At 38.2% G+C, this 11,116-nt stretch overlaps 1 protein-coding gene across 1 annotated transcript; it reads right to left on the bottom strand.

The window, feature by feature from the left end:
- Nucleotides 726-10,400, bottom strand: LOC109238321 (isocitrate dehydrogenase [NADP]-like). The gene is made up of 10 exons (XM_019404758.1): nt 10,370-10,400; nt 3,144-3,176; nt 2,248-2,325; nt 2,096-2,149; nt 1,888-1,989; nt 1,454-1,545; nt 1,252-1,355; nt 1,074-1,143; nt 883-997; nt 726-736 (listed from the first exon to the last, which is right to left on the bottom strand). Exons 1-10 carry the CDS (start codon nt 10,398-10,400, stop codon nt 726-728), a joined length of 690 nt encoding a protein of 229 aa, XP_019260303.1.

Below are 11,116 nucleotides of genomic sequence, written 5' to 3'. Positions count from 1 at the left end.
AGTTTAAAATTTACATACGCTAGTAACTCGTCAATATACAAGTTGCAAATATTCTCTCGATCTAACAAAAGATTAAGCGGATTGAAAAGTATTAGCCAAAAATCATTCTGTTTCAACCCATAGAAACAAAAATAAGACAAACATGTTGTACTATCATAAAACTTGCTATCTTTATATCTAGTAGTTTAGGCCATCTGCCAAAACAGTAAATAAAAACCACTTTGTAATGACCGTAAGAATTCAGTGGCCCCACGAGCCAAAGTAAACTGTTAGAAGCAAAAGAGACACAGTACGAAAAATAATCAGAGGACCAAAGCAAATTGACGTAACCATAAGCCAAGTAAGCAGCAAATTTAGCAGTGAAAATTCAGATTCATGATTCTAACATAATGCCAGGACTGTAGAATCCCCTAACCCAGTAAATAAACCTCTGGACATTTAGTTCTCATCCCCTAGCCCTTTATTTCTCTCTCAACATCCTCAAATCTGCTAGAAAATTGCTCCTTTCCATCCAAATCTACCAACAAGAGTAGAAGAAGCGTCTAACCGATTTACCAAAACATATTAGCAATCTCAATGATAAGTAAAATAAAAGGCACGCAGTTGCTGTCAACATGACACAAACCAGTACAATATGCTCTCACATTTTATACATTAGCTTTGAAGTCGTGATTTGAGCTCGTCAGCCACCGCATCAATGAACTCTTCGGTGCTTAGGTAATGATCTATAGAGAGCCTATAAGTTTTTTGAAGAGCAAAATATGAGAATAGCAACTCCTAGATAAAAGCTTAAAGAAAGAAATATAAACAACAAAAGACAAGAGGTAGACTTGGATCCGTGGATGATAAGTGCAAGATCTTTCTTCAAATGTGCCAACATACCTTGCACTAGGAAATCACTCTGTACATCACCATCGTAGTTCTTGCAAGCGCATACGTAACCACCTTCACTTTTTAAAGCATAAGCAACCATATCATTGATAAGACGGTGTTCAAAGTCAAAGCATTAAAATGTCAATTTTATGTGCAGGAAATAATACGACCGGTTTCATAAATTCAAAACCGAATGCTCACCAGATTCTTGCTTCCTCAAACTTTGACTTCCAATTTGCTTCATAAACCTCTTGAAATATGTCCTTGAACCTTCAGATGTCAAAAGAAAAATAAAATGGAATAAGGTGTTATTGTAGTCCATATATGATATGCAAGGACAAAAGAAAAGAAGAGTAGATCGATACTCGGGCTGCATACCTCCCATCATACTTCTTAAGGATGGTATTCTTTGTACTAAGATAGAGAGGCCATTTCTTTTGTAATGCCATGTTCATTGAAGCTTCAGCAAATGAGCGAATGGACTGCATGACATCAACAAAGTGACATCAAAATGATGCATATAAGTCTATGAAATTATATGTCAATTTTGGTAGCAAATCAAACATTCTTAGAAAGAAACCTCGTCTGTGTTATACATGGATAGAGCTACTCCACCAGCACCCGTAAAGTTATAAACTGCTAACTCGGTCTTCTCATCCTTCCCTTCCGGTACTGCAGAAAGGGAATACGTTTGAGCATACATTTTCTAAATAAGGGTTGCTCTGATGGTAAGCAACCTCCACTTTCAACCAAGAGGTTGTGAGTTCGAGTCTCCCCAAGAGCAAGGGGTGGAAAGTTCTTGGAGGGAAGGATGCTGAGGGTCTATTTGGAAACAGCCTCTTTACCCAGGGTAGGGGTAAGGTCTGCGTACATACTACCCTCCAGACCCCACTAAGTGGGATTATACTCGCTTCTTGTTGTTGTTGTTATACATTTTCTAAATAGGTTATAAAAACTTCTAACATTTAGCACTAAGATCAAATAGGTAAAGAATAATTGAAGGAATAACTTTACCGAAAACTAGTTTGAGTTTTCCAGCTCCTTGAATAACTGTATCAGTTGCTCGATATTGATCTCCAAAAGCATGTCTACCAATGCATATCTGTTTAGACCAACCTTATAGAAAGGATGGGAAAACCCAGCCAGATTGCTTAATGTCTTATGTTCAAATGAACTTAAAAAGGAATCAAAGCAGTAGCCAAGTATAAGAAATCAAAGATACCTGGGACAAGTCGGAGTATGTTTTTGCAGAGAATTGGCTCTCTAAAGACCGTGCCTGCAGTAAATGCCAATTTCCATAAGCGATTTTCAAGTAACCCATATGTTTGGAGATACAATGAGCAAGAAAATAATAAGTAAAGAATCCACAATCACCATTTAGAATGTTCCTAATTGTTCCATTTGGGCTCCTCCACATATATTTCAAATCGAACTCCTTCATGCGTGCCTCATCTGCAAAGAAACAGTTACATGATGTGATATTCTAGTTATAATTTTTACAAGTAATTGATTGACGCCAATAATATGAGTGAAGTTGAAAGAACGAAAAGCTTCCAGATGGACACTATAATAAGCACCTGGAGTTAGGGGTGTTCATAAAAATCCGAAAAACGAAAAAACGAACCAAATCAAAAATCAAACCAAACTGACCAAAAAAATCGATACTTTTTGGTTTGGTTTGGTTTTGATTTTGAAATTTAAAAACCGATCAAATTTGGTTTGGTTTTGGTTTTAATAAGAAAAACCGAACCAAACCGAATATAGGAGTAGCTATTTTAAATTTAGAATTACACCTATATATGTGTATACTTTTATACAAAATTTCAAAAATTTTATAGTAAATGTTAATCGTTCGCACTTTTAGTACAGTTCTTTACCTTTACATTCTAGTTTGATTGGCAGTTTTCTTTTGTTAAGTTTAAGAATCTATTTCATGTTAAAAATAATATATTTTTAATTGAGTCCGTAAATCATTCATCACTATTTGATTCAATTGTCATCAATATATCTTGGTAAATAATAGATTTCTCAAAGGGCAATTGATTTGATAGTGTTACGTTAAAAATATGGTCGCTGAAATATGTGTTTGGTAGTGTATGTCTTATATTTAAGAAAAAACCGACAAATAACCGAAAAACCGACATAAACCGAATCGAGAAAAAACCGACTTAATTGGTTTGGTTTGGTTCTAATATTTGAAAAACCGACTTACTTGATTTGGTTTCTTTTTAAGGAAAACCCGATCCAAACCGAACCATGAACACCCCTACCTAGAGTAATGGTTGAACATTTGATCCCTTCCCCTAAAAGAGGACATCACTACTCATAAAGCAGGGTATTTAAGCATGTATACCTACCCTTTCACGCTGGGTCCTGTCGATCCAACTCTAGGTCCCATAGATCCAGTTATTCTTGATTTTTGACAACTGTTGGCCCTATTAAAGGTTAGTTTTGAAGATTGACAAAGGAACTCAGGATGAACCAGGTCCATCACTCAGGTGCACAAAAACAGGCAGATTCGAGCATGTGGGTTGCACGTGAAGGAGATAAACTTAACTTGGTGTATTTAATATCTCCTGATCGAAAAGGTTGTTTAATTGATGTGGAGAAGGAGTCCTTAATCAAAGAGAACACTATCCAAGATAGGGAAGGAGTTAGAAGTTGAAATCAACTAGAACTCTTCCACCAAGGAAGAGTTGCATCAGAACTCTAGTTATTTCTTCATCTACTAACTCTATAAATTGCAGGATGTTCTCACATTAAAGTGTTGCACAAAAAACGCAGAAGATAAACGTGAATTGGGAGCAAAATAGCAAGGCCTTTTGCAAGCAGTTCGTGTGTGATTCAAGTGTGCAAACCTGAAGCTACATGAACCAGATTGAAGAACCAGCTCCATAAAGAGTTTTATGTGTCTTTCTTTATTTCTAGTTCAATTGTAGTAGGTGTTTTCATATTATACCTTTCAGCTTTATCTAGAAGCAATTGTAATAGGTAATTTGAGTATTCAAGTTAGAGTTAACTTGAAGTTGTCGCAGCAGTTAGAGGCTGGTTGCCACAACGGGATTAGAGTTAATCCTTAGGTTTACAAAGAGTTTTGTAAATGTTGTTTTGGCTCAGTGATTTTAGTGGAAGTTTGGGAAAATCCTACTGAGCAGTAGGTCGTGATTTTTTCACCTTTTGAGCCAGGTGTTTTCCACGTAAAAATCTCTATGTTCTTTATTTTCTGTATTTATTATTCCGCAAACAGCAGTAGTTGGAACACCTAGAAGAACCAGGTCCTTCTATAGTTCAGATAAGCAAAAATTGGGTACCACACAAATCACCCCCCCCCCCCTCTTGTGTGGTATTGACGTTTAGACCTGAACGAAGGAACAGGAAGAAGGAACAGGTTCAACCCAAGAAAAACAAAGGATCAATAAAGGCTATGGTTGCTGCCTGGGGAGAAAGCTCAGATGAGGACTCAGAAGGTGAAGATGGAGATGAACAAGCACTTATGGCAATTGGAGAATCCGATGAGGAATCTGAGGTAAGTATAATTCATCTCAAAGACAAGATTAAATTTTTGTCTAAAGAAAGGCTATCTGAGTTACTCCTGGATTTCATTGATGAATCTGAGGATCTAAATAATGAAAAGAAACAATTGTCTAAGGAGTGTGTGATTTTGAAAGCTAAGTGCAAAAATCTGGAAATTAGGGCTAGTGAAAGTGAATGTAAAAATGCTAAGTTAAAGAACCAGGTTCATGAACTTGACACCACTGTCCTAGAGCTCAGATCTGAAAATCTAAAATTGAAATTAGGAACTGGTAAAAAGAAAGCTGATCACACACAACTCACTTTAGAAGAAAATGTAGGAAAAAAGAAAGATGAGTTGTACAAAAGAGATGAGCAAATAAGAGTCCTTAAGGAGGATCTAAGCAAGGTTAAGCACGAGCTAGACAGAACCTGTAAATGGAATAGGTCCTCCGATGCACTTTCATGGCTACATGAACACCATCGTAGCAATAAGAGAGGACTTGGCTACGGGACCCCTGCGCCTAAGTGGGATCCCAAAAGCAAGTACCTCACACTTCCTGAGAACAAAATTTGCACATACTGTGGTAAAACTGGTCACTATAAAAGTAAATGTATTGCAAAAGAAAAGGCTAGTCAAAAGAATAATGAATTTGTTCAAGGGAAAAATAGGTTTCCAAGTTGGGCTAAAAAGAATCTGATTCACCCTTTTGCCTATAGAAAGGGACCCAAACTAGTTTGGGTTCCTAAGACTAACCCCTGATTTCCTTTTGCGGGTCCAAGTGAAAGGAGCAGCCAAACATGGTACATGGATAGTGGCTGTTCAAAGCATATGACAGGAAGCAAGAACCAGGTCCTTTAACTTGATGACCTCAAAGGAGGTAATGTCTCCTTTGGAAATGGGAAGAAATATGAGATCACTGGGGTTAGAAAGGTAGGTAAGACTGATTCTCACTCTATTAAGAATATCTACTTGATAGATGGCTTAAAGTACAGTCTAATCAGTGTATCACAATTATGTGATAGAAGTAACTTGGTACCATTCACCTCTACCAAATATTTTGTGATTAATCTTAGTTTTGTAGGGAAAAAGAGTAAATAATACATACATTGTAGATCTGTCCACACTTTCAGAAAATGAACTCAATTGCTTAAGTGTGTTGGACAATGATCCCCTCCTTTGGCACAAGAGACTTGGACATGCAAGTCTGAGTCAACTCAACAAATTAGTCTCCAAGGATCTGGTGATAGGGCTGCCTAACATCAAGTTCAAGGAAGACAAAGTTTGTGAGTCTTGTGCAAGGGGGAAGCAGGTAAGATCCTTTTTTTAAATGCAAGAAAGTGGTAGGCACCACCAGAGCGATGGAACTGGTCCATATGGATCTTTGTGGTCCAATGAGAACATTAAGCAGAGGTGGTAAAAGGTATGTGATGGTGCTTGTTGATGATTACTCTAGGTTTACTTGGACATTGTTTTTAACATCTAAAGATGAAGCATTTGACATGTTTACTTATTTTGTTAGAAAAACTCAGAAACAACTAGGTAATCAACTTGCATCAATTAGGTCTGATCATGGAACTGAATTTGAAAATGCTAAGTTTGCTAAATTTTTGCATGCTACATCATAAATAGTTGCATGACTAGACCTCTTGTTAAGAAGATTTCATATGAGTCACTTAAAGGGAGAAAGCTAAATATATCCCATCTTAGGGAATTTAGATGCAAGTGCTTCGTGCACTATAATGGCAAAGACTCCCTAGGTAAGTATGATCCCAAAAGTGATGAGGGAGTATTCTTGGGATATTCTTCACATAGTAAAGCTTATAAGATATACAGTAAAAGAACTATGTGTGTAGAAAAAATGTATATGTTATTTTTTTAAAACTAACATTCTTTCTGAGAGGCAGGAACAAGATAATGAAGAGATTAGGCTGATAAGAAATTCAAATGGTGAAACCACAGTCCAGCCTGAAGATGCATCACTGGAAGGAACAGGTGATGGAACAGGTCCCTCCACCCAGGGCAACATGACAGGGGGAACTGACTAGAGAGGAACTGATCCTCAAATCTCAAAGGAACCTGTCCATGAACCTATTCCTCAGTAACAAAGCCAGGAAGGAATCTCCAAAGAAATTGACACTCCTATTGCAACATCCACGAAATTGGATATAGATGAACCTGGTTTATCTGTTGATCAAAAGTTGTATAGGGGAATGATTGGTTCTCTTTTATATCTCACTACTAGAAGACCTGACATTGTGTGCAGTGTAGGTCTTTATGCTTGATTTCAAGCAAATCCAAAGAAGTCCCACTTGACTGCTGTCAAGAGAATATTGAGATATTGAAAGGCACCACTGACCTTTGCCTTTGGTATCCAAAAGGTAGTAACTTTAACCTAGTGGGATATGCTGACGCTGATTATGTAGGTTTCCTTGTGGATAGGAAGAGCAACTCAGGTATGGCACACTTCCTTGGTTCATGTCTTGTGTCATGGGCTACCAAAAGGCAAAATTCAATGGCCTTATCTACTGCTGAAGCGGAGTATGTTGTTGCTGCTTCATGTTGTGCTCAATTGTTGTGGATCAAACAGCCATTATTGAACTTTGGAATTGATGTTGGTTGCATCCCTATATTTTGTGATAACACTAGTGCTATTAGTATGACAAAGAATCTGGTTCATCATAAGAGAACTAAGCACATAGATGTTAGGCACCAGTTTTTGAGGGACAACTATGAGAAAGGCTTGATCACTGTGGAGTTTTGTGCTACTGACAAGAAAATTGCTAACATCTTCACAAAATCCTTAAGTAGAGATCACTTTGAGAGGAACAGGTTGAAATTAGGGATGATTAAGATCACCTAAAAGGACCAGTTCAAGGTTAAACGAAAAAAAGGAAAAAAAAATTGAAAAAAAATTGGTTAGAAAGTCTGTAAATTGTGTATAAGTGGATTAAATCTTGCTCAGTCTCATACTTCCCATAGTATACTTTTGTGCCATGTGTTAAAAATGACTCATTAATCTCTAATGATATTTTCTCTATTTTGGCAAATTTAGACTCACACAAGAGAATTATCAGTGAAGAACCTGGTTCATCAAGATAACACGGTATGTTTTCTACACTCCGCATAATTTGAAATAACTATATTTGGATCATGATCAGAGTCCTACCAAATACCAAACTCCTTTTGGACTTATCCGTTACAAGTGAACCAGTCACGTTCAAAAGAGTCCCAACCGAATGGAAGTACCTAGATTCTAGGGATACACTCCAATGTCTCTTCAAGCTGAATTTCAGTTGGATTAAAACTTCTAAGAGTCTGAAAAGCTGTAGTTACCCCATCAATTATTCCTCTGTATATTGATCAGCTTTAGTGTATTTCTTACTTCATCTCTCTCAAGCCGTCAAAAAAAACTCTCATTCTTCTTCCATATTCCAAACACAATCTAATTCTCTTCTCTTCCATACCCTAGCCTAGATATGTCGAACACCTCTGAAAATCCTTCATCACCACCACAGGAAACCACTTCCACACCTTCTACAACACCAATCTCTAAGAAAAGTAGAGTAAAGATGATGGCTCGTAAGATTGTCGCTGAAGGAGAGCAGATCAAGAAAATAAACAAGTAATTGAAAGCAGGTAGGGAAGATGAATCCTAGAAATCTGAAGATTCATTTAAGTCTGCTACTAATGGGGAAGAAAGCAGGTCTTCTGAAACTGAACAGGTATCTTCTGATTCTAAAGTTACTCCTGAGACAATTTCTGAAGTTGCTGCAAATTTGGAGAATAGATTTGTGCTGGTAGGATATATAGCAGGTGTTGAGACTAAAGAATCTAGAGAAGTTGGTGGTAAAAATAAAAAGGGAAAAGAAAAAGAGAGCAAGGGTGCTAGGAGTGTTGTGAGGGGAAAAGGTAAAAGAGTGGTTGATTCTTCACCCACTCCTGTTGGTCTAACAAAAGAAACTGGTGCAATGGTTGTTTGGGGAGAGGAATTTACTGAAATAGAAGAGAGTGTGAGCAAAACAGGGGGAAGTGGGTCTGGCAAAGCTGCTGAGGGGTTGGTTCAACTTGGGAAAAATATAGATGAACCTGTTCCATCTGAACAGGAAACCCTCGCGGACCTACTGATAAAGTTATCAATGGCACCAAAACTCATGCCATTCCCTATGGTTTCATTCTCGCAACTGTGCTTGCACATTTCAATGTACCTATGAAAAAGTGAGAGGTTAGTACAAGCGTGGATCATTTTTTGGGTTAATACTCTGCTTGCTTGCGATTATGAAGTCAATGTCACTCCTAAAGAACCTAGTTCATCCAAAAAGGTACCAGTAAATAGCAAGGTTAGAGCCTTGGTACAAGAAAGTGAGGCTAAGGATGTTGAGATTGAAAAGCTGAAGAAGGGGTTGGTTGAGGTGGAGACTAAGAGAGATGCTCTCAGAACTGAGCTGGCAAGAGAAAGAAAAAAGGAAGAATGATGGCATTCTTTAAGGTATGCTGAAACCCCTCCAAGCCAAAATCCAAGCACCTAGTTCTTCCAAGCCTTAAATCCGAGCCTATTGTAGATCAACCAGTTACCCAGTTCAGGACGTTTTGTTTTTTTTGCTCATGGTTTCAGTATTTTTATTTCTTCTTATGCTTTGTGATAGAATCTTATGAATCATCAATGAAATTCATTGTTTTTGCTCTAACTGTTTGTTTATATTTCTTTGATGGTAAAAATTCTTAGCTTGATCTATGATGACTAATCCATGATTGCATTTGAAGTAGCCCCAGTGGCCATGAGTAAGCTTTAAATTTGGTTATCCCACATTTTTTATGCAACTTTTCGATGATGCCAAAAGGGGAAAAAAGGTTGTGCTTTGAACAAGTGATGTTTACACTTTGAACAGTGATGTTTATAACCTAATGTACCTGGTCCTTGATGATAAGTGATAAAAAGGAAAAATATATCTAACATTGTGTTGATGTTGAGCTGAGGTGAAACAGGGTCTAAGCTTATGAAAAGCACAGAGTTTGTCATCATCAAAAAGGGGGAATTTGTTGGCCCTATTAAAGGTTAGTTTTGAAGACTGACAAAGTAACTCAGGATGAACCAGGTCCATCACTCAGGTGCACAAAAACGGGCAGATTCGAGCATGTGGGTTGCACGTGAAGGAGATAAGCTTAACTTGGTGTATTTAATATCTCCTGGTCGAAAAGGTTGCATAATTGATAAGGAGAAGGAGTCCTTAATCAAAGAGAACACTATCCAAGATAGGGAAGGAGTTAGAAGTTGAAATCAACTAGAACTCTTCCACCACGGAAGAGTTGCATCAGAACTTTAGTTATTTCTTCATCTACTAACTCTATAAATTGCAGGATGTTCTCACATTAAAGTGTTGCACAAAAAACACAGAAGTTAAACGTGAATTGGGAGAAAAATAGCAAGGGTTTTTGCAAGCAGTTCGTGTGTGATTCAAGTGTGGAAACCTGAAGCTACATGAACCAGATTGAAGAACCAGCTCCATAAAGAGTTTTATGTGTCTTTCTTTATTTCTAGTTCAATTGTAGTAGGTGTTTTCATATTGTACCTTTCAGCTTTATCTAGAAGCAATTGTAATAGGTAATTTGAGTATTCAAGTTAGAGTTAACTTGAAGTTGTCACAGCAGTTAGAGGCTGGTTGCCACAACGGGATTAGAGTTAATCCTTAGGTTTAGAAAGAGTTTTTGTAAATGTTGTTTTGGCTCAGTGATTTTAGTGGAAGTTTGGAAGAATCCTACTGACTAGTAGGTCGTGGTTTTTTCACCTTTTGAGCCAGGTGTTTTCCACGTAAAAATCTCTATGTTCTTTATTTTCTGTATTTATTATTCCGCAAACAGCAGTAGTTGGAACACCGAGAAGAACCAGGTCCTTCTATAGTTCAGATAAGCGAAAATTAGGTACCACACAAATCACCCCCCCCCCCTCTTGTGTGGTATTGACATTTAGAACATCACCAACAATACCAAGTGACGCTTGGCCAGATCTATCCTTCATTCTGGCGAATCGTCAATTTGATCAGATACTTCTCAAGCCAGGTCGAGAGGATGCCGTTTACCCTCGACCATCTGATCAGGCTGTATAGCCCTCGTCTTTATCGAGGTGGCCTGACAAAACTGCAACGTCGATCCTCGAAATCTCTCTTCTCCAGCATCGATGAGGACAAAGACCGAGGATAGATGAGTCGGTTTGTCCGAATCACGACCTTTGACATTATTCCTACTGAGAGGATGTCATTCCCCGAGGAATGGAACATGAAACGTAAGTACATGTCTATCGATGGTAACATTATACCCTGCTTCCCCTTCTCTTTCTCTACTTCATCTTTTTCTCGATCTAATATCTTTCAGATGGTGTAGCTATTGCTTGGTTTCCTGGTGCGATCCCAGATCTCAAACGTTGGGTCAAAAAACTAGCCTCTACTTCCTCATACGCGGAGCGTTGCTGGCGTGACTTGGCCAAGGGTCGATGGGAGGCTAAAAACCACGGTGAGTTCTCTTATTTGTTCACTTGTGTTTCTTAATGAAATACTTACTTTGTGTTTATGCAGGCCTCGGAGACATCGTTGCTATGCGGCCGCCTCCGGCCGGTGAAGAAGAGATCCCAAAGCCTCCAAAGGAAAGAAGAGAAAGAGGGGGTCGCCTGCAAATACTCCGAAGCCGATGAAGAGCACGGCTCGAGAGCCTAAGGCTGATATTCTGACCTTATCTCCA

This window comes from Nicotiana attenuata, chromosome 1 (assembly GCF_001879085.1).
Source record: "Nicotiana attenuata strain UT chromosome 1, NIATTr2, whole genome shotgun sequence".
NCBI lineage: Eukaryota > Viridiplantae > Streptophyta > Magnoliopsida > Solanales > Solanaceae > Nicotiana > Nicotiana attenuata.
The sequence above is the reverse complement of the archived record's forward strand: the minus strand, read 5'-3'. Positions and strand labels throughout refer to the sequence as shown.

What these genes read in the sequence shown, in the direction of transcription:
- LOC109238321 (XM_019404758.1), bottom strand. Translation starts at nt 10,400, where the DNA reads ATGAAGGATAGATCTGGCCAAGCGTCACTTG. An exon ending in AATTAGGAACATTCTAAATG is followed by an intron (nt 2,150 to 2,247) that starts GTGATTGTGGAT and finishes CATTTACTGCAG; the next exon opens with GCACGGTCTTTAGAGAGCCA. An exon ending in AAAACTCAAACTAGTTTTCG is followed by an intron (nt 1,546 to 1,887) that starts GTAAAGTTATTC and finishes CCCTTTCTGCAG; the next exon opens with TACCGGAAGGGAAGGATGAG.